Source organism: Stegastes partitus, unplaced genomic scaffold, assembly GCF_000690725.1.
Source record: "Stegastes partitus isolate 25-593 unplaced genomic scaffold, Stegastes_partitus-1.0.2 Scaffold528, whole genome shotgun sequence".
Taxonomy (NCBI): Eukaryota; Metazoa; Chordata; class Actinopteri; family Pomacentridae; genus Stegastes; species Stegastes partitus.
The window spans coordinates 239307-262562 of record NW_007578259.1 but is presented as its reverse complement, the minus strand read 5'-3'; the positions used below and the strand labels follow the sequence as shown (position 1 = coordinate 262562).

Sequence of the window (23256 nt, the reverse complement as noted above, 5' to 3'; positions counted from 1 at the left end):
GTTGCAACGGCTCCTTCCTACATTCTGTATTTTTAGCTATTTGCTTTGGTTTTTCTTCTATCTTTTAATATTTTAATTTCATACAGCTGTACCACATTTGTGCGGGAACAGTGGAGATGCAGATGGCGGTGTTTATGTCTGTTCTTTGCTCTTTTTTGCGCCGTGGAGCCGTGGAGCCGTGGAGCCGTGGCTCTGTTGTTTTACGCTAGTGAACAGCTGTTTATCCATATTAACTAATTACACTTTATTTTTCTCCACTTCCTTCTGAGTGTAAAGCGGTGGCTCCAGGATGGATTTTGGTGAAGCTCCGGCCATTTCCGAGGAGTTGCTGAAGAAGAGTGTGGCTGAGCAATTGGATCAATTGTCAACCAACAACCACCTCTGCTTCCCCGATCCCGAGGACATCCACTTCAACGAAATCCAGGAATTGTGTCTGGGTTACAATAGTGAGACAAATCTTAAAATGACCGGCTGGTGTGTGAATGTGTGTTGAGTTTAGTTATGTGAGAGGCTGTTTGTTTACAGAGATCGAGATGATTGAGAACTTGTGGGATTTCACGTCTTTGAAAAAGCTCAATTTGAGTTGCAACCGCATAAGGAAGATTCAAGGCCTGGACATGCTGACTAATCTGACAGATCTTAGTAAGACAAAGCTTCATTTTTATATTCTTCTCACATTTTCTCCTCATAACTGTGACGGTTGTGCCAAAGATATGAACAAAAAAAATAAGATCATGTGTGTTTTAGAGCTTTCCTTCAACAACATCAAGAACATTGAGGGTCTGGAGAAGCTGCGGAAGCTTCAAGTGCTGGAGTTGTCCAATAACCAAATCTCTGTCATCGAAAATATTGATGCACTTGAAGATCTCTCTCTGTTTCTGATGTTAAACAACCGCATCAGAGATCTGGACAATGTGAGGCAATCATCTTGCTCAAAGTAAATGTAGCATACTGCGATTGTATGTCAAGGCCAATAAATCAATCAATTCTGTTAGCTAAAGTCGATCTAATGCTTTTCAAAGGTGCTGCAGCTCAAGAAGTTCAGAAAGCTGTTCACACTTTGCTTGTCTGGAAACCCTGTCTCTGAACAAGAGAACTACAAAGTTCTCATTGCTGCCCACATGCCCAACCTGAAGTACCTCGACTACAACGTCATTGACAAAACCACAGTAAGTGTTCTGACACAAACCTGAGTATCACACCACAGTGGTCATATCATAAGTTTAGAGCTCTTTCCTTTTGAAAGCTTTTTTGATCTGTCATGATAAGCCCCTATTTTTTAAGTTTTCATGGGACTTTATAGTTTGTCTTGTTAATACTGTATGATCAAATGTCTGTGTGTGTGCAGAGAGATGAAGCATCTATCATATACCAAGATGTTGCTCAGCGTATGAAAGATCTACAGCTGGCGACACAAAAAGCTGAAGAGGCTCAGAGACGCCAGGAGGCTGAACTGAAACTTCACAGAGTAACACAAAGCTCATGTTTGTTGATGCATTCGTTGAGGTGTGAACATGCTGTGTGTCACTTACGTTTTTCTTTCTTACAGGATGCCTTTGTGGAGTCCCTTAATGGGCCGTACTTGTTTATGAGTATGTTTCAGCATGATCCAGAGGCAGAAACACTGCGCTGCATTCCAGGAATAGCTTCACTCCTCCAAACATATCCTGAGTTGTCCTGGCTTTCTAATCCGTGCAGGTGTGTTACTGGAAACATACAATAAAATCGTTCCTTGAATTCCTTGACCTTGCACTTACATTCCAGCACCAAACGGTGGAGCTCTGTGTCCAGTTGTTTGAAATGGGCCTGGCAGAGCACAAACGAAGGGAGGCAGAGGTGAAGTCTTTCCAAAGCGGCCAGGAGAAGATTTATGAAGATTCCCAGATGAAAGCCACACAGATGATGGACAAGTTTGATGATCAACACTACGAGGCAAGCTGGGACCATGTTGTACACAGATGTAGTTGATGCGGCGTCAGTAGGCAGCATTAGATTATCTCTTGTGTGTTCCTCTTTATAGCGGAGAGCAGAGTTTCAACGGCTATCCGCTCCGGACGCGCTGAAGGTCAAGGCAAACCAAAGCACTGAAATCGACCGGCTCCGCAAAGGCTTCATGAGACTGGAGTTGAAGGTCACGCGCCAGCTGGAGGTAAGAGGTGCATGTGTTTGTGTGAGTGCACCTTGTGAAGCATCTGATCTACACAAAACATCAAAGTTTATCCTTTAAAAAAAATGTGTCTGTAGTTGAATTTAAGCCATTTCTTATGCTACTGTGTAAAGATTATTCAAGACTGTGTTGAGGATTTCCTTCACATGTCAAAAGCTGTGACGCTGCGCTTTAGCTTTACGTTTACTCAAAGTGATGCTTCCTGTTTGTTTCAGGACAACATCAAAAAGTTGGACCAGAGCCTCTCAGACATGGTTTACCACTTCAGAAAAACCGCGCTCGGCATATATCCTTTTTCCATATGCTGAGTCAGTGGAGCAGCTCTGAGGCATTTGCAGTAACTCTGTGCTATATTTCTATATTTAACATGTTTTTGATGTATCTTGATGCAATGTTAGACCAACCAGAGTATCACACCAAAGCTGCCTTTACTTGTGCATAAGATTGTACCATTTTTGAACTTCTTCCCTTTCTGTTACTTAATTTGAATGAGGTCACGTTTAAATCCCAGGGCAGCTGTGTGCTCATCTTGCCTACATAGCCTCTTTGACAGAATCATACATTTGCTCAGCTTCGGGATCTGGAGGATAACTACTATCAGAAAGTGAAAGAAATTGCTGTTGCAACTGTGGAGAAAGTGGCCAAAGGGAACCTGGAGGAAGACCTGCCAAGGGAGGCTGTAAAGGTCAGTGTTACATCTTTTAGACCAAATTAACTGTGCAAAATTACATTATTGCTACTGTACAATTACACAGACTGTCACGGCCTTAGAATGTAAGCCAAAGGAAGACAAATTTATTCCTGAAAAAAACATGTCAGCAACAAGACAGTTAACAGGATTTATCTGAGACATGAAGCACAAGACAATATACAAACACACACACACACACACACACACACACACACACACACAAATATCTGCAAGGACTTCTTTCTCAATTCTGCAATTTTCAGTTCAAGAGATTATGGAACACGACTGAAGGCTACGGCCACAAGTTTTTAAAAAGTGAAAAAAGTAAAGCAATTAATCTCCCTCCCAAAGAAAAAAAGGTTGTGTACGGTCTAGCGTGTTCACTCTGTCATAGCATTACAGCCTGCAGGTCAGACGAGGTGAAAACGTGTTTAATTAACAGTATCAGTGCTTCATTCTTGCACTCCTCTGTTTTCTATGTGTAGCTGTTTACAGAGAAAGACACGGTGATGGATGCACTGGCCACCGGCCACGATAACCACCTGCTCAAGATCAATGACCGAGAGACTCAGTTGGTTACGGGTGTCAGTGGCTGGAAAGTGAACCTCATTAAAGAGGTAGAGAACTGACACTACACTTAAACAATCACATGAGTGTAAATATGGACACGGAGCTTCTCCTGTTTGTCTCACAGTGTTGTTCTAATTTGCTGTTTCTCTTTATGGGTTATTACAGAATCAAGACAAAGAACTCAAACTGAACCACCTGCGCAACTTAGACACACTGCGACTTGTTGAATATTTAAAGGAGCGGCTGGAGTCGTGGCAGAAACAGTAGTATGTTCCCCAAAAATATTTGTTTATGTAGTTTCACAGCCTGACTAAACAAAGAAGGCAAATTTCACTGTGTTCAAGAATGTTTATGCTTTATAATTGTATTTACTTGTAATATATGCCAGAAATTTGTATTAACATTTTAAATGAAAAAAGTATTCTCGTTAAAGTAAGTGTTGCATGTATTCTAGTCACATGACACAGTGTATTTATAAAGAAAAATGTAGTTTATGTTATTATATTTGATGTCTGGGGTAGAAACTGGAGATACTCTCTGTGTGGCTGTTATATTTGCGCAGGAGATGCAGCAATGAAATAATAAATAAATAAATAAATAAATAATACTTTATTTATCCCAGAAGGGAAATTCAATGTGTTGAATTATTAATTTTAGTGTTTCCACACTCTGCATTTCAAAATTAGGTTATGCTTTCTAAAATAGGCATCGAAACCACCAGTGGGAGAAGTGTTCAGATCCTTTACCTAAGTAACAGCACCAGTAAAGAATTGCAAAAATACTTCATGACATGTAAGACTCCTGCATCATAAAGTAACAGTCTATTAGTGTTAGCAGCAAAATGTCATTAAGTGTTAAAGCAAAAGTCTGGAGTCCTAGTTTATTCCCTCTGACTGAGATATTGTTCTTTATAACATCATTGGATTAGTCACACTGAAGCATGAGTGTGTCCGCAGCATGTTTCTGTTGTATTTGCTGCAGGGGGAGCTGGTTAAAAGTACTTTAGATGTAGTTTTATATACAGAGACACCAGATGATTCTGAGGGCTTGATGATTAATGGAAGAGGAAGGAAGAAAAAAAAAAGTTCTGATACATAAAGCTGCTTTCAGCTTTTAGACTTTGTCCTCTAATCTTTGGGGGGGTTTGTTTTGTTTGTGTGTTTGTTTGTTTTTTTGTTAAATGTGGGACAATTTGAATATTTGTTGAAATCAAGCCATGTGAGAAGTTTGGAAGGAAAAATCCCCATTTGGTCGAGCTGTTAACAACACTACACTACTGCTTCCTGTAAAATGCCAGAAAGGTTGGAAACCCCTGGATTATTATCTAACAATGTGTTTTATTTAAGAGCTTGTTATATTATCCACCATAAAAGTAATTACAGCTGTTAAGCAAATGCAGTGAAGCAAAAACACTTTTCAGCAACAAGGGAATAAAATGCTTTACATAAGGCATGAATTCATTCATCAGAATTTGAATCAGAGTAATGTGTTTAATTACTTTCATACAGTCTATGCTTTCACATCAACTTTGTCTTTCATCCACTGATGGCTGTGCTGCACGAAAATTGAATACAACTCCCAGAGTGACGTTCGGTGAGTTTATCCAATCAGCGTCTGGCTTCAGTCAGCTTCCAGCCAATGGCATTCAGGGAAGCTGGATTCTCCAATGAGACGTTGAAGGATCCCAGTTGAGCCGTCAGTTCGTGGACAGCTCACAAATTTGAGCAAAGTTTCGGACCGTGGAGGTTCGGCGCAGCTGGCAGACCCTCCTCTGTCAGGACCCCGTTCGGCTGAGGTGTGCTCGGTCACTACGTTCATGACGGTTGCTGACGGCGGCACTTTGGCGCTCATCATGCCTGTCCGAGCGGAGTGCTGCAGTACGACCGGCTCGGCCTGCCCATCCTCGGCCTCTCTTGTTCCCCCTGCCCCGATCAACACGTACCAGCCCGGGGTGGCCACGTCGCTGCTGTACAGCGGCTCGCAGTTTCGGGGCTACCAGAAGAGCAAAGGCAACTCGTACGACGTCGAGGTTGTCCTGCAGGTAAAACGTAGTTGAATATTAGTTTGTTTATTATCATATGCAACATATTTGTAGCCCAAATTGCTAACTTGCTAATTTACCTGACGTTAGCTGCTTTAGCTCCTGTTTTTTTTTTTTTTTCTGGTACCGTGCTAACACGCTGACCTAGTTTTGAGGTGACCGTGTTTCTGCTCTTGCATTTTGAATTCAGACCATTTTTCTTGGTCGTGAACGTTTTTTTTGTTTGTGTTTTAAACCTGTATTAGCTTAATGCAAACACGTTGGCATTTTGTGCAACAAGCTACTTTGACAGCAGTGTCAGCACACCTCCTACCAGAAAGAACAACACCTGCTTACCTGCACACTTACTGAGATTTAGCTCATTCATGCCTCTCTTGCTGCCAGTTTTATTTTTTATTTCATTTAAGTGACTAAGGAGAGCGTCGTTTGTGCACTTTGAAGCCAGAGACACAATTAAGTGTAGCTTACATGTGTTTGTCTTGGACAGCATGTGACTGTGGAGGACTCGTATTTGTGTGGATACCTGAAGATCAAAGGCCTGACTGAGGTAAGCCCTGGAAACTAGGTCAGGTCTAGTTAGACTGACCTTTATTCTTGTGAAGACTAATCACACACTGGCGTCCCTTTGCTTGATGCAGCCTGAATTGTGTTAGATTAGATGTGGACAAATGTGAGTCACCAGGTCTCGCCACCCAGACTTAAGTGTGTCAGATGTATACCCGTTACATTATGCAACGTATGGACGCGCAAAGGTCAGCAGGAGTAAATTTCGTCTGGAGTGAAAGATGAGACGGCTGTGAGTGTCTCTATAGAGGTAGCGAGTTGCAAAGCTCACATGAAAGGCAGCAAGTGGAAAAGGCAAAGTGATTGTGATTCCCTCCACTGCTGGATTTGCAGCACAAGAAGCTGCACAGCTGTATCCTGATATCTGGAGATATTTAGGTCAAGTGAAGAGGACTTGTGGGTTTGTCGTAAAAGTTGCATCACGCCTACTGTAGTGTGTCCTGCTGATGCATAGTTCATGACTCGCTGCACAACTGAAGATAATCGTGTTGCACGGTGGTGGATCTGAGCAGTTTAAACACAAGTCCCACGGTGTCTTTTCTTTCTCATTTGTCTGTGTGACAGGAGTATCCCACCCTAACCACCTTCTTTGCTGGTGAAATTATCAGCAGAAAGAGGCCTTTTTTAACTAGGAAGTGGGACGCAGATGAGGATGTGGACAGAAAGCACTGGGTATGTCCGGCACATCTTTCTTTTTTGTTTTTTTGACTGTTTTTGCCAGTAATGACGTTAATAATTAAGCAGCAACTAGTGAATTAAGAATTTGTTCAGTAAAGTATACATTCACCAACGATGTGCAAATTGTGTGACCTACTATTTGTGCACTCGTTGATTTAATAATGCAGACTACAGGATTTATATCATGACGTAGATTTTCTTAAGTAAAGAAGCTGCTTTGAGTTTAAAGAGACGTGTTAAGGACGTTTCAGTTCACCCAAACTGCACTGAGCACACGCAGCCTGCAGCTCTTCATATGACCAGTTTATTGACACTCTGTTCACTCATCTCTTCCAGATAAGCCTGTAAACTGTGTAGCACTCTGTTTGGGTTTATTCCTGCTGCTGTGAATGTTCAGATGGAGTTTATCAGCTCTGTCAAATCAAGAAACAATGGGATGCCGCCACATAATGATTATTCAGGATCACTTTAAGACTGGAGCCTTCAGGTTTACTGGTCGATCGGTTGGTTGGTTGATTGATTTGCTCCCAACCTGTGAGGATCAATTGTTTGTGTTTTTCCTCCTGGGAGGAACAGACTACCTCTGAATATGTCCACGTTTTCACAGTTTTGTACTCCAACCTAGTATGCAGTGCTGGGGCTAGATAATTTGATGTTTACTGAAACCTTATGCTTCATTGGTTCCATATTAATTGCTGTGGTGTGGCTGTATTTTGCTAAAAAAGGATGACCAAGAATTCAAAACTGTTTGAATAATACAGCCCAACGGCCAGTGTGGCATCTCATGTAGAAATGGTCGGCTAACAGTAGTTCTTGTGCTGGAAACACAAGTTGATGAAGATCAGATATCGTGTGAATATGCTGCAGGCCGGTCTGCTCCAGGTCAGCTGTTATCATTTCAGTATAGAACAATAAGGTCAGGATGATCTAATAAGCTGCTAATCACTGCCTTCCAGCAGGTCCAGTAAACTGAGTGAACCGTGGCCGATTTAGCTTATCTACAGATAATGTGCAGACGTTTTCTTCCTGTGACCGACTGACTGAATGAAAAGGAGGTAAGACTTCAGCTGACCTTGTTGTTCTCACCAGGGCAAGTTCCAGGCTTTTTACAAATACGCCAAAAACTTCAACTCTGACGACTTTGACTACGAAGCGCTGGAGAACAGTGATTATATCTTCATGAGGTGGAAGGTTGGTACATTATAAAACTGAAAGTTCTCTTCCCTGCGTTCGGCATCGAGCTCTCACCTCGGCTCTTCTTGCGCTTTCAGGAGCAGTTTCTAGTTCCGGACCACACGATCAAAGACATCAGCGGGGCCTCGTTTGCAGGCTTCTACTACATCTGCTTCCAGAAGTCCACGGCCACTATTGAGGGCTACTATTACCACAGGAGCTCAGAGTGGTAATTACCAGAACAGAAGAGACACTTATCACAAAGTTCTTTCATTTGCATTTGTGTACATGTGTAATAATTCTTTTTTGCCTCTGCAGGTACCAGTCTCTAAGCCTAAACCATCTTCGTGAGCACAGTATGCCTATTTATGAATTTCGATGACATAAAGACGCAGGAGCACCAAGTGAAGTGAGGGACGGTTCACGCTGCCCTGTGCTGGAATAGGATGGGAGCCCTTTAAAGAATGGAGCTGACCAGTTTCCTCACATCAGGGGGAATTAACCAGTGGTCAGGAACTCTTCTGCTGGACTGAAAGAAAGATGGCACTGATGAAGAAGAAGAGCGAGGAAGACAAAGATCAGTGAGACACCAACAGTTTCTGCAGAGCTGATGTTTGATTGACATTTTAATTTGTCCCTTTTTGGCCTGTTTTAATTTCTTTTTTGTTTTTGGCTAACTGATTTCTTTGCACTCTCACAGAATCTTCATGTCTTCACATTAAGACAAGTTTCTGTTTTCCTTCACTGGAGACACTAATTAACTTTCAGTTAAGAGCTGCAAAAAAAAAAAACAAGTGTTGGAGAATTTTGTTCAGCAAAGCCTGCGTTATTTGTCTTACGGTAATTATACAATCTTTTTTTTTGCAAGATCACTTTGACGCTCCGTAGTGATTAATGGTGAGTTTATTGCCAAACGTTGCAGCAGAAGCAGGGGTGAGCTGGAATCTACATTTTATGCAGGATTGTATATCGTGGTTATATGAGCAGGGATGGTGTGTCTGTCTGTTGTTTTGAGGAAAAAAGTATTGAGCAACTGAAACCCAACAGCTAACGGGGAAAGAAGGGGAAGTTTGTTTTTTCAGAAATCCTCTGAAAAATGCTGCAGAATATCTGCTGACGGCTTCACATCAAACGTTTATCTATGCAAGCCAAAGATCACTAACAGGTAGAATTCCTTCCAGTCCACCTAAACTTTTGTTTTCAGATGACTGAATTATTTATTTTCAATCAGGAGCGAAAAATTAAAAAAAAAAAAAAAGAAAAGACAATGACCAGCAACTGAAGCACAGATGTGTGTATCTGAAAATGTCTTTCCTGTTAAAATAGTTTGTCAAACTAGCAGAGAAGAGATTTGTGTCACGAGGAGGAACTGGAAAAGCTGAGATGTAATGCAACAGAAGCAATGCAGTGTTTTGAATGTGTGAACCTTCATACAGTCTGGTTTTTTTTCTCTCTCTCTGCTTTCAGTTTCAGTGTCTATTTTCCAGCAGCACGATTTAACACTTAGAGCTTCAAGTGTTGCTTCCTGGGTGGAGAATATTCAGTTTGACTTGTGGAGCGTTGCATGAAGAAGTGATGGAGACAGAATAAAACCTCCTTTGATGCTTTAGGAACAACCTGCTGCCTTACACTTTTACATGTTTCTATTGTATGCTTTTTTTTTTTCTTTTTAAGACAAATGATTAGGTTAGTTTTGTCTTATTTGAAAGAAATCCTAAAATTTCTGTGAGACAAATTGTTAAAACAAACAAACCTGACAGTTTTTCATCAGCTTCATAGGATTCTTAAAGTTTTTCCAAGTAGGGTTGATGTAAAAGTTCTCTGCTGGAGAGTGCATGTCCTCCCTCTGCCCGTCTGCTGCTTCTAGACGTTCAGCTGGTCGCCTGCAACGTGCCAACTGGATTTGACGGGTCGCTGCGGAAATACAGTTGGCACTGTAGTTTTTAAACCCGAGCGAGTGGATTGCAGACGCTACAATCCTTCAAAATCACTTTCTTTTTTTATTAATCGTCGAACAGAAAACCGCCAAATGTGCAATGTAAGAAGAAAAATGTTAATTTGGGTGTTTGTCTTAAGTCTTGAGTGAGGAAATCTGACTTAAAGAGGTCAGTTTAAGGGAGATGATGTATTATTATTCTGATATGGGGAAAAATAAAGATGAATATTTCATACTTGTCTGTATTCTTGGCAGTGTTCCTGCGGTCCTGAGAGTCGGTGCACTGATTCAGCTCAGACATCACTGCAGCTGGCACTAGATGTCAGTAGAGGACCATGAAAAGTCCTTTGCATGGTCTCAGTTAAAGGATTCTGCTGTGGCTCTATTTATAATGTAATGAACAGCACCTGAGAGTCCAGCTTTGTGTTGCCTCCAACACACAGGAGGCGCTGACACACGACACACTGCCTGGTTTGCATCAATAAATCCACACTTAGGTCTCGTAAAACGGTCGCAGCATGTTTCCAATAAATCTCTGGTTCATTTATCAGATCAGATTAAACACAGTCTACAAGCTGTGGTCAATAGTTCGGTGGCAGTTTTATCAAGTCAAGTGTTTTATTCATGCTTTTGGTGCTGGAGGTTGGTGGAGGAAGCACTGACAGCTAAAGCTAAGGAACACTGTGATCGTACGCTGTTAGAAGTAAAAGTCATTGCAAATTGGAAAACTGCATTGAAAACTTTATCTAAATAAACATATTGTCATTAAAAGGTACTTCCAATAGAAAATGACTCACTGCACTAGAAAAGTTACTGTTAAACCTTTATACATTATGGTTATAATATATAATGCATAAATGTAAATATCAATATATCAGCACCCTCAATAGTCACTAACACGACAGTTTTATGGTTCCTATTTAAATTTAACTTTAATTCTTCACATTATTTTTTGCTTCTGCTTTGCACTATAACAGTTATATTTATTTTTAGCATTTATTTTTATTTTTATCTTGTACATTGTACCTTACTCTATATTTATTGTTGCACCAACCAACCAGAGCAAATTCCTTGTATTGTGTAAACTACGCCTGGCAATAAATCTGTTTCTGATCCTGATTATATCAGTAGGTTTAAACCTTAAAAGCAGGACTTCACTGTTGTAGCTGGAGCTCGTTTTCAGTTATTTTGTATTGTAATGGTCATTTTCAACATGAATTAATCTGATTTGTCAGCTGACTAACTGATTAATCATCTAATTATATCAGCTGTACACGTAGAAACTGTTTAATTTAGAACAGAACAGTTCTGAACGTGTCATAAAAACTCTTAAATGTAGTGAAGTAAAAGTATTTCCCTCTAACAGGTGCCTTAAACGTGTACTTTAGTCCTACTGCCTGGTTTCCAGCAGCTCGGTTCGCTGTACGTGCTGCAGCTGAGAGTACGTGACTGGATGAAGGGTGGAGGAAACGTCTATTCCAATGAACCACCTGGAAAGAAATGTGAAATGTAAGATGTGCAACAACTTCCTGGTCTGGCTTTAACAATGTTGGCTGTGATCGTATCTGCAGCGGTGACTTACTGCCTGCAAGCTAAAGAAACTAATTACGAGACGTCGTTCTTAATATAGTTTGCTGATGATATTTAAACATGCTGCTTTTCACAACACACTTACAAAGTCCATGGATAACAACAATAATTACATTTTAGCATTAAAATATCATTTGGGTTAAAGAGCTTCTACATACTGGTGTAGTAACCACTACAGAGACACAAGAGATGATTCAGGGAATGACCAGAGATGTTAGTAAGTGAACCTGACACTGGGTGGAGGTCTGATGCATTTGTTAAGCACTGTACACGACTTTATCTCAGAGTCAAGGCTGTGCAGATAAGAATTATTCAGTTCTGTAGGTGTTTGTGATGTCTCACATCAAACTCACCAGTGTTGGTTTTTTGGAGTGTTTTTTCTTCCTGCTATCCATGTGTGACACTGTCCCCCTCAGGACGCACTAGCAGGTGTTTAATCTGGCTCAGCGCAGTGCAAAGACACATTCTTTGAACTGTCAATCAGACGTCATCAATCAGACTGGACTGTCACAATCAGCTTCACAGTGACAAAGCTCCATTCCCAAACCTGAGTCCTGATTTAACCCATTCAGCCCTGAGCTATTTCTCAGGCCTCTGCTCAAAAATGACATCCCATAATAACCAGAGTTTACCTCTGCAACCACAAGGTCTATTTAAATAATTCTTGTGTCTTAATAAAAGGAACACTTGTAGGTTTGTTCAGATGTGTAAATATCAGTTTATATGTTCCTGGTTCAGAGTGAATGAAGACGGCACACAGCACAGAGGAAACATGTTCAGGTTCACCTAAAAGAAAGAAGCCCTTTGAGGATGCTGATCTCTTTGTACTGATCCAGCTGCAGCTCTGAACCTCTCCCAGATCACAGACAACATGTGAACATTGTGACTCTGATAAAGTGAAGCAGAACAACATCAGAGAGTTTTTAGTCCAGACGGTTCAGGCGAGCTCTCATTCTGGCTCACTGGTGACCATCTGAATGTTCTCATGTACAAACTATATATTCCACTATTATATCACTGATGGGGTTCAATACATCCACATACAGCAGCTCTTTAGTTTCCTGAACATCCAACCAGACCGCTGTCTGTGTTCCGCGTCCTGATGCTGCTCAGACTGCTGTGGAGCTCCTGTGGTGACGTAAGGATGTATCTCCATCATGATGGATTGATTTCAGTGATTGATACCGCCTTCGAATCGCTAGAGCCAATAGAATACAGCGACAGCCACCAAAAGGAGATTGACAGCACTGTTAGCCATTCAGAACCAGCAGAATGCCATCTTGAAGAAGAGCCGCTTGCTGAGCGAGTGTTCACTTCATAGATATATTATAAAGGCCAGATGTCTCGTCCACGCTGTCGGCAAATGGAATCGCACGGCCACACTGGCGGCCATCTTGATTCGGTCGCTCATCCATAACATTGTGTTGTAGTGGTGCATGTACTTTACAAATAACCATAACTTGCTCAGTTTTCTACCGATTTTCAAACGGGTTGGTTTGTTATAAGCATCAGAGGTGTAGTTATAACTCTGCACTGATGGATAGTTATGTTGCACTCTCACGGCCAGCAGCAATTAGCATTTTAGTAATTTTGCATTTTATTTGTATTTTTGTCATTTGAATTGTAGCCACGTTAATAATGTTTGTAAGAAACCAAAACGTTTGTAAATCCGTCAAGATTTCAGCGAGATCAGAGTATTTACATTTGTGCAGATCACTCACCTTCCTTCACCTACCTCAGGTTCTGCCACAGAGCTTCCCCGAATCAAGATGGCCGCCGGTGATCCCGTTTGAGACTCCGCCTTAACACATCTAGCCTTCATATGTATATTATTACACTCCTACATATATTCACTCCTTGGCTCCCTGAGGCCATAGACTGTATAAAAGATGGACGTAGCTACCGTGACGTCACCCGTTGGTTTCTGCTCTGAGAACATGAAGCCAGGGTTTTGCTACTTCCTGGTTGACATCTTGGATTTTTGGAGCCAGTGACGTAAAAATCGTCGGAGGGGGGCGGAGCCATAGGAGCAGCGATTGGTCAGACGGATTGAGAGGCGGGCCATCTCTGCCCGCCCACATTTACCGCCTTCTGCTCGCTTCGTCTGTATGGTCGCTGCCGACTGTCAATCAAACCAGTCACGCCCCTTGCCCCGCAACATGTTGATGATTTTTTTAAAATTCTGTATTGATTTATTTTCAGATTGGCCACCTGATCTCTGGATCTGACCATGAAAACTAATAAGAAAACAATCCTGAGCTGTAGGAATGCAGTGTTTGGTGATCTGTGATCACTTCTTTTCCAGTTCCAGTCTATGGGAGCCAGGGCTTTGTGGAGCCAGCAGCTAGTGGACGTAGTGATGCTGCAGGTTTCTGACACTTCCGGGTTGGCTTCATTTTTCAGGGCCGGTTGCTACGTCCATCTTTATACAGTCTATGCCTGAGGCTAACGGAGCTTCCAGAAGACGCCCGGAGTGATTTCAGTGTAACACAGGAAGTAGCGCTAACTGGCTCCGGTTTGGATTTAACGACAAAATAAGTTTGTCGCGGCTCAACAGCGAAGGTAAGAGACACGTTCCAGCTCCAGTGTGATGAAGCGGTTTGGGTTTGTGCTGTTCTTTGGGTTGTTTCTCGCTGATGCTTTGATCTCAGAGAGCTTTGATGGACATGTCTGGACTCTGTGGACCGTCTGCTTTGGTCTGAGGCCTGTTGGAGCGTTTAGCATAAAGTACCAAAGCGCTGGAGACAGAAATGTGGCGAGTGGGTTGACGTGGTGGCGCTATGTCCATGTCCATGTGTGATAATTCATGTAGTTAGTGTTTGAGTTGTGACATGTCTGATATGTTCTGGTAGCCCAGGTTCTGCTGTTTCATGTGCAGCATCACTGTGTTCTTTCATGATGAGTACTTTGTTTCACATTAGTTCTTTTTGTGAAGCCCGAGAGGCCCCCCGGACTTAAGGGTTAAAGTAAATATGGAACCTGTTTGTGGCCTTTACTTCCAGCTATCATGTTACGGTTTAGGAGCAGTTCAGGAATTCACAGCAAGTAGAGCGTCTCAGATTTTCCACCTGTGGCTGTCTGAGTCACAGCCACACCTCCTCAGGTGGAGGGACTATAAGTTCACCTGCAGAGCGCCACCGCTTCAGTCCCAAACAGGTCGAGGCTGAGCTTGTTCCAGTCTGTCCAGCCTTCAGTCATGGAGCCGGAGCGGTATCCCATCAGCGTCCGTCTAGTTGGAGTGATGCACAACGACAAGAGCAAAGTAGGTGTAGAGGGAGATTTTCCAAAGAGCACCTGATTTTAAAGAGAGTTTCTTCCTGTGTGCAAAGAGATTAAATCTGAATGTTCCTCTTCCAGCTGTACGTGACCTCCGTGCTCTGGTCCGACCAGAGCGACATTGTAGTTTACAGGAGTTTTGGGGAGTTCAAGAAAATGCATGTGAGTATAAACTACTACACCTCACATGTGCTTCATACTTGTGGCTTTTGGCTTTTAACAACACGCGTGTTACTCAAATTACAGAGACAAATGAAGAAAGCGTTTCCACCCGCTAGTAAACTAAAGAAGTCGGACAGAATCATCCCCAGGTTTCAAGGTACATGTGCATCATTTATGTTAAGTGAATCTAAGCGTCCAGTTGCAGACAGATGGGGGTGTAACTGAAGGTGTCCTCGGTGCTTTCAGATAACAAGATGAGGCAGAAGAGTCGGAGGATGGGTCCCAACAAGGCAGTGGTGCGCCTCAAGTTTCTGCAGAAATATTGCAATGAACTTCTGAGCTGCGGCCCACGAGTCAGCCAGTCTGCACACCTCATCCAGTTCTTCCGCCCTAAAGACCAGGACCTGCGGCCAGAGTTTTCCAAGAACAGGTCGGCTAAGCATCTGTTTACAACAAATAAAACGACGTATTTTAAACTTCTGCACCTGTAGGAGGAGTGAGCAGAGACATTTTCAAATTGTAATTTTAGTCAAAAATGGACCCAAAATATCCTGAATCATGAGGGAGATACAAACACTGCAGCTTCTTCTACTCCTGTGTTTATTTAAATCAGAGGTTGTTTTTCACATAAAGTTGTACGTTTGGTATGATTCCTAGTTTCAAAGGTCACAACATAACCAAGAGAGACTGCAAAAATCAAAGAGTTCAGCACCACAAAGATGTCCAAGAACTGAAAAATGTACAACCTTATGAAAGGCAGCCAACATACAGCGTTCAGACATGATCAGGGAAGTGCAACTCTGCAAGAACATAGATGAAGAAATCCAAAACTCTTCTCTCCAGACGGGCGGGAACCCCAGTGTTTGTTGCACAACACACTGGGGATGGAGTCGAAGATTAGTCCATGAGTTTGCACAATCTGTTTTTCTGGAGTGTGTTTACGTCTGCGTCTCTTTCCTCAGCATCATGGTCATGCCCCCAGAAGATGACATGAGGAGCGACGTGGGACCGGGCGGCGGCAACGTGACCCAGCCCTTTGTCACCGAGACGTACAGGTGTGTGGCTCCGTACGAGACCAAAGACACCAAGAACAAAGCTTTCAAAGTGGGCCTGGATGAAAAAGTGGACGTTCTCATCAAAGACCAAGCAGGTGAGCAAACAGCGTCTGGTTACTGGTTGGAAAAGCCCCAAACATGCTCTGTTGGACCAGTTTCATGTGTGTTTGTGTCGGTGCAGGATGGTGGCTGGTGGAGAATGAAGCCAAGCAGATGGCCTGGTTTCCTGCTCCCTACCTGGAGAGGCTGGACAATGGTGACGATGAAGATGAGATAGACGGCAGTTCTGACAGAGGTAGTGTTTGGTTGTGCCTCGGATTATTTGCCCACCTGTGAGGTGACAGCATATAAACGATTCTTTATTTCACCCCTAGGAGAGCTCTACACTGCAGTTAGGACCTACAAGGCCACCAAAGGCGATGAGATAACCGTGACCATCGGAGCAACGGTGGAGGTCCTGCAGAAGTCTGACAACGGCTGGTGGCTCATCAGGTATTCAAGCGTCTGACTCAAACATCAGCACACCCTATTAACGATTGTTCAACAATGAAAACCCAAGGATGGAGCCACATGCACCCCTGTGACTGTCTGAAATCCAGATAAACAGGATTGTTGAGAATACAATGATGAGTTTTTGATGGGATAACAAAAACTGACCTCAATAGTCAGGCAGAGATCTACAGTGGCCTTTGCATTAGTCAGGCCAGATGACGCCAGCAGGATGAGTCATCTGTTGTTACAAGTACTGAGAACAAACCACAGACACGACAATGCTGGATTTACAGCCATGTGGAGGAAACTTCTTGACATCATAAATAAGAGCCAGAAATCGCTGTAACACAAAATAGTGTAGCGTGGAGGGCGGCAGGTTGATTTATTTTAAAGCATCTGGTACCTGCAGGTGAAAACAAAGTGAAAGGTTTGGCTTAAATACAGATAAACTGCCGTTGTTTATCCAAAATTACCCTTAAACTCTCGCATCAGAGGGATTAAATATTGGTAAAGTAACAGTTAAGGCGGAGTGTGTGTTAACGTGTACGCTGATAAATTCAATGAAGTGCAACATGATTTAAGATTTTGTGGCCACAGAACAACTTTTTTGACTTTTTCTAATTATCTATTGTTTTTAAAGAATTGAATTGTTCTTTTCTAATGTCTTGTTATTTCACATGGAGAACAGTCACGTTGCATTTCACTGGAAGCTAACACTCCTTGGCATCGCACCACTGAACTCTCAAATGTGCATTCACCTTTGTGCTTAGGCTTTCTGCTCTGTTGTGATGTCTGTCTCCTTATCACTGTCAGTGGTCACTGATCACTTCCTGCATTTTCATTCCCCTGAGGAACAGCAGCTCTTCTGTTTGTCGTCACGTCACACTGATGTGCAGTCATGACGTGTGCTGCCGACCAGTAAAACTAGATTCAGATGTCCCTTTAGTCACCCGCTGAAGCTCCTGCCTTCTGTGCCCCAACACTGAACCCGATTCTAAAGTCACATAGAACTTTTCCTCTTTCCATCTTTGTGTAAACTCAGAACCAGCTGGGCTTCTTTAGCGTTTTCACACATGCAGCAGAGCAACGCTGACTGATTCAATATAAGATGCATCGTTGTGGAAGCATCTGTGTTTATTGTTCCTCTGCTCATTTATTCAGGTTTAAATTGCCGCTGTCTGTGTGGATAGACTTAAAGGAACAAACTCTATTTTGGGAGTTCCAGGTTTACACCAGCGCCTGTTCTCACCCCTCCTCTCTTGTCTTTTGACAGATACGGTGGTAAAGCAGGCTACATCCCCACCATGTACCTGCAGCCCTACCGCCGCCCCCACATCCACATGCTGTCCCCCCCTGGCCTAGAGCAGCACTCCCAGCTGAGCCGCTCCCACGGAAACCTGCTGCAGCTTCCCCCTACCAGGTCCTCCACGCCTCTCTCGATCCAATCAGACAGCCGGCACAAGTCCAGGTCTCTTAGCGTTTTAAACGAACCGCCTCCTGCGCCGGTTTCAACCATCAGAGCTGCTGCAAACCCCGGAGCCGCCTCTGCAAGCTACGCTCCTCCACCCACGATCACAGTGGAGATGGAAGGAGAGGAGAGGCCCAGGAGCCTGAGTGCAGCCAGCCGGGGCAGCTTCGAGAGCGACAGCACTGACTTCAGCCTCAGCGATGACCTCAGCTCCTCCTCTGCGAGCTCCACCTTCAACCTGAGCCCGAGCTCCAACGCCGAGCAGCTGCGTCTCAGCCGGACGCCTCCACCGATGCCCAGGAACCGCCTCAGCCTAATAAACACTGCGGAGGGGAAACTAATCGCCAGCGTCTCCGACCCGAACCTCTACAGAGGCCCCGCGATGCCCAAGGTGCCTCCTAGACCTCAGGCCCAGGAGATCCTCAAACGCTGCACCACCGTCACCCGCAAGAACGCAGCCAAGGGCGGCCCGTCACCCACACAGGCCGAAATAATCAGCCGGTGAAGCATCACGATGGCTTTATTTGTATTATTTAACAATCTTTTTTACTCTGTGGGCAAAGAAAGGCATTAGGAGACTCTGACCTTTAGAGGTCCTTGTACTCTAACAAAGCCGCCATAAGTCACCTCTTCACTGCTGGTTTTATTTTCCATACTGGAAACCTTGTGCTGCGTCTTATATGCATTTAGACTGTTACAAGTGCACAGAGACGGATTCTTTTGTTCTTTTAAATGTAGAAAAATGTTTGTCTGAACTTAAAGCATGTGCAGGCTGATCAGGTCACGCCAACACCTCGCTGTTGACGTTGATGCTGAATGAACTCCATGTGTAGATGTATTCATGTAACCGAGAAGCTGAGAACAAATAAAAGTATACTAGAAAACTTTTTTTGCACCTAAATCTTATTCAACACGCCCAAGTCGAGAAAAATAAAGCAGCAATTTAGTTTCTACTGTTTTCCGAACTAGTTGTAAAGGACAGATTCATGAAGACACACTTTGATCGTATATTTTAGAAGAAGAACCTAAACCAGTGTAGAAATGCTCCGTTTTAAGGAATCCCTTCATTTAAATTCATACTTAAGTAAAAATGCACCGACAGGACAAAAGCACTCATTATGCAGACTGACATGTTCCAGGATGCTGTGTGCTACTGAATGACTTATTGTGTTCAGGTTCTTCAGTGCTGGAGCTGCTAACAGTGATTGAACTCCTTTAACTGCTGGGTCGCTTATTGACCCGTATGAACCTACATACAGGTGAAAGCAGAAGTTCACATACGCTGTATAAAAAAACATAAAACCTTTTATTTCTCACTGTCTGGCATTAAGTGTGACTAAACTGTTCCTGTTTCAGGTCAGTCAGGATCACCAACATTATGTCTATCTGCCAGAATAATCCATCCATCATCTACACACCGCTTAATCCTCACTAGGGTCATGGGGGGCGGAGCCTATCCCAGCTGACTCAGGGTGAAGGCAGGTTCACCTGGACAGGTAACCAGTCTATCACAGGGCTACACTTAGAGACAGACAACCAAGCACACTCACATTCACACCTACGGACAATTTACAATCACCAATTAACCTCAGCATGTTTCTGGACTGTGGGAGGAAGCCGGAGAACCCGGAGAGAACCCACGCTGCACGTTTAGTCTGATTTAAAGTCAGACAGTGAGAACAAATAGTTTTATGTCTTTTTATACAGTGGATGTTAACGTCTGGTTTCAACCGTACATTACACATTACATTGTTTATTTGTTTACTATAGTTTGCATAAACAAAATAAATTTGCAAATTATCTCTGGTTGTTGAATAAATGTAGTGGAGGAAACTAAAGTTCCATCTTAACATGTTTGTGCAGTTGAAGTAGCAGGAAACACTCAAAGTTCAAGTAGCTTCAAATCCTACTTAAATACAGAACTTATTTTACACCACTGGTTCAAACTGCAGCAGAACTACTGCACTGCTCTAAGAGTTTTTCTTTTTTAAATATTAATTTCCCAGTTAATTTAAAAAAAGTATTCGATAAACCATTCGCTCTATAAAATGCCAAATTACCCACAACACAAAACTACTCACATTCTAAGCACATGAGACAGGGAAGGCTGCCAGCTCTCTGAGGGAGCAGACGACACTGACGAAGTAATGATTCATTTAATTGAAGATGGGAACAGCTGATTAATTTTTTTGTCAGTCGATTAACTGTTTCAACGCGTTTAACGAGAGATGAATGTTTAAAGGCAGAAAAACTGGCTGAGTTTTCTCACAACCCTCAGATACGAATATCCAAACTGCAAACGGCAAAGACTGGCATCATCTCCCAGAAAGTCTGTGATCGAGACTCCTTTCGTGCAACCGTTCATTTACTACAGTTGAGCTGAGAAGCACAACAGGAGCTTCACCAACATATGAGGAAACCAAAACCTCATGTCAACGCAAAGCAACTGAGTTCTTTCAGGCAGCAACTTAACATGTGAGCAGGTTCTAAAGGAGCCTCTTTGGACATTTCAGAATATAATATTATTATTTTTTAAAAATGCAACTCCTGTCAAACCTCAGGCATTTTTCTTTAATTCTTATAAACATTTGTGGTCATGACATAAAAAAACACGGTTATATGAGGAAGCTTTGAGGTTGCACAAGGTAGCTGGTCGAACCAGTGGATCAGGTTCAGGAGGATGTGATAGCTCCGTCTGGAGCAGTTCAGTCTCATCCCCAGAGGTCGATGCACAGTCTGGTTTAGATTTGAAGTCTGGTGAGCAGTGGGATTGTTTCTGCCTGTTTCTCTGCACTGCCCACGTTCTGATCAGCCAACAGTCCCAGACAAGGAAGCTTCTTGCTGATCCTTGTCAGCTGGCTAAACTCGGGCATTGTGCAGCAGAACAAGAAACAGGAAGACATTTCTTCACCGTCGTTTCTTCCTCCTCGTCTTCTTCCTCCTCTGAACTCTCCTCGCTGTCAGACCGATGGTCCCCGTTGGTCTGAGAGCTCGTCCCGTTTTGAGCTTTGCTGGAGGCTTTCTTGGTGACGCTGACCTCATCAGCCTCATCTTCTCTGAGGCCGTTTGGATCTTCGTCTTCTCCGCTGTCGCTGCCATCGTCTCGTCTCTCATCGCCGCTGCCTTTTGCTTCCTCCTTGTCGATTACAAAGAAAGGCTGTGCCAGAGGAGTAGTATCCATTTCTTCATCCTGGTCAACGCTGGACAGGACATACACAAAAATGATCACGTTAACACTTAAACACAGTACGTTTAATTTACAGCGTGTTGCTTGGATCACTTTCACCTGCTTCAGCAGCCAAAACACTCAAAGCTTCATAGATTATATTTCAAATATATTATATTTGAATGAGCAGGACAACGTGACATTTTGACATTTAAACACTTTTGTGGTCCAAAACTCAAGAAAATCCCCAAAACAAAGAAATAAGTTATTTTAAGACATGCTCCTGCAAAATGAAGACGTTTAAATCTTCATCACCTTCTTCTTAGTTCGTAATAAACCAAATCAACCATTTATCAAGCTGCTGTGATCACTGAAATATTTTGTACAACGACGTACAAAGTCACTGTTAAATCAACAGAACCGCTGCCTTGCTACAGGTTCTGATGTCAGCTGGTCTTCAGGTGCAACATTTAGAACAAAAGCAGATTGTTTGCTTCGATTTCTTCACAAAGAAGGAAGTGTTTTTAAAAAGACAACAGAGAGGAGCTGCAGGACAAACGCGTCGTCTTCATCCGATACCACAATTCATTCAGCCGCATTCATTTACTTTGTGATGCAGAAAACTGCTCCAAAGCAAACACTCCACCCGTGAAACTGAACACAGTGTTTGTGTTGCGGTGCAGCTTCCATGAAGTCATCAGTCACGTTTGACCCACATACGAGCAGGAAATACAGAAATCTAATGAACACAACATCAGCGCGCGGATTCTGACGGTGAACACGGCGACGTCTGGCCTCAGCCCAACGTCCACACTCACAGGTGCACTCATCTGAGTCTGAGAAATCATCTGGTGCAAGACGGCTCTTGCAGACATTCTTAAGGCCTTTATGTGCACTTTCTCTACGTCTGCGTTACGTAAAAGAAGGAGCAGATAAGTCCGATAACAAAAGAAGTTTGCATGTAAACGCACAGCTCGCTGAACTGTGTGTAGTCGTCTGACCTCTGGTGACAAATCTTCTGAAGCTTAGGAGCTTTGGATCATGAAGTCAGTGAGAAACGTCGTAAAGTCTTTTCCTAGTTCTGTCTCCATTCACCTCACACCACAGACCAGGTGAGGTTCGGTGTGAGGGTTTGGTGCTCAGGTCTCAGTTTGGACAGTAAGACAGTAAGTGAGGCACATAAAGACTCGCACGAGTTCAGATAAACGGGCTGAGACTGAGGAAAAATGTCTAGTTCTACTATAAACGACAAACGAGGCACTTGGTTTGTTGTTAATTCGACCGACAACTTTCACATCAGTCTCAACCAGGGACCTCCAGCTCCGGTCCTCGTGAGCTCCTGTCCTGCAGGTTTTAGATGTTTCCGTACTGCTACACCCCTGACTCACATGAATGGATCACTAACAGACTTGTGTAGAACTTGACAACAAGCTGCTGCAGATCCATTAGCAGTACGGAAACGTCTAAAACCTGCAGGACAGGAGCTCACCAGGACCGGAGCTGGAGGTCCCTGGTCTAAACTGAATGAACCAAAAGGAGAAGGCGCCAGAGTTGGCTAAAATCAGACCCAACAGGTCGGTTCTCTCACCCAGAAGCTGCTCCAGCGACTCTCATTTTCTGCCACATGTAGTTCAGGAACATGGACGCCTGCAGCAGACGGCCGATCCGCTGCATGTGCCTCTCTGAGGGAGAGACGAGACAAATAAAGAGTTTACAAAATGGGCAAAGTTTTAATGAATAATCAGAGTTATTGATTTGTTTCTTGTCATTTTTGCATCCACTTGACTGGTGAAAAGATGCCTCCTTGTGTCGTGTATTTTGAGAGGAAAGGAATAAAGTCTTGAGCCTAAACTTGTGGACTGTACGGTGAATTCTGTGATTCTAAAGAAAGATTGTTGATAATAAGCTCATTTCTTAAGCATGTACCAGATCCACTGCCCCCGTCCTCTGTCCAGTGCACGAGTACCAACATAAACGCACCCAGGACACGTTTTGTTTGTCTTTCATTTGAAGAGCCCAAAGCTCTCTGGAACGTCCTCATTCATGGGTGTGCACTGTCGTACTTTTCTCGTTTCGCTGGAACTTAACACACCTACACATGTGGACAAAATAGTTGGAACCCCTCGTTAATGAAAGAAAAACCCACAACGGTCACAGAAACAACTTGAATCTGACCAAAGTAATAATAAATAAAAATTCTATGAAAATGAACCAATGGAAATCAGAC

General features: G+C 43.1%; 4 protein-coding genes across 5 annotated transcripts in view; 3 read left to right on the top strand and 1 right to left on the bottom strand.

The window, feature by feature from the left end:
• The first annotated feature begins 262 nt into the window (after window positions 1-262).
• Window positions 263-4024, top strand: drc3 (dynein regulatory complex subunit 3). Its single transcript, XM_008287933.1, has 12 exons — window positions 263-446; window positions 526-642; window positions 748-914; window positions 1023-1169; window positions 1349-1468; window positions 1550-1662; window positions 1758-1932; window positions 2021-2149; window positions 2383-2453; window positions 2729-2852; window positions 3344-3475; window positions 3594-4024. The coding sequence occupies exons 1-12, from the start codon at window positions 290-292 to the stop codon at window positions 3693-3695; spliced, it is 1554 nt and encodes a 517-aa protein (XP_008286155.1). The 5' UTR covers window positions 263-289; the 3' UTR covers window positions 3696-4024.
• An 884-nt stretch (window positions 4025-4908) lies between these two features.
• gid4 (GID complex subunit 4 homolog) lies at window positions 4909-10055 on the top strand. Of its 2 annotated transcripts, XM_008287923.1 has the most exons (6): window positions 4909-5469; window positions 5957-6016; window positions 6598-6705; window positions 7801-7902; window positions 7983-8113; window positions 8203-10055. In XM_008287923.1, the coding sequence occupies exons 1-6, from the start codon at window positions 5245-5247 to the stop codon at window positions 8264-8266; spliced, it is 690 nt and encodes a 229-aa protein (XP_008286145.1). In that variant the 5' UTR covers window positions 4909-5244; the 3' UTR covers window positions 8267-10055. The 2 variants fall into 2 exon arrangements, with proteins under 2 accessions (XP_008286145.1, XP_008286146.1); XM_008287924.1 differs by lacking the exon at window positions 6598-6705.
• A 4551-nt stretch (window positions 10056-14606) lies between these two features.
• On the top strand, window positions 14607-18751 carry noxo1a (NADPH oxidase organizer 1a). Its single transcript, XM_008287922.1, has 8 exons — window positions 14607-14672; window positions 14768-14848; window positions 14933-15005; window positions 15095-15278; window positions 15811-15998; window positions 16085-16198; window positions 16278-16395; window positions 17669-18751. The coding sequence occupies exons 1-8, from the start codon at window positions 14607-14609 to the stop codon at window positions 18366-18368; spliced, it is 1524 nt and encodes a 507-aa protein (XP_008286144.1). The 3' UTR covers window positions 18369-18751.
• Window positions 18752-20003: 1252 nt separating this feature from the next.
• Window positions 20004-23256, bottom strand: part of tbl3 (transducin beta like 3) — a 20738-nt gene continuing 17485 nt past the window's right edge. The window contains exons 22-23 of the mRNA XM_008287920.1: window positions 22618-22711; window positions 20004-21063 (exon numbers count right to left, since the gene is read on the bottom strand). Coding sequence (XP_008286142.1) covers window positions 20715-21063; window positions 22618-22711 — 443 coding nt within the window. The 3' untranslated portion in view covers window positions 20004-20714. The remainder of the gene's footprint in view (window positions 21064-22617; window positions 22712-23256) is intronic.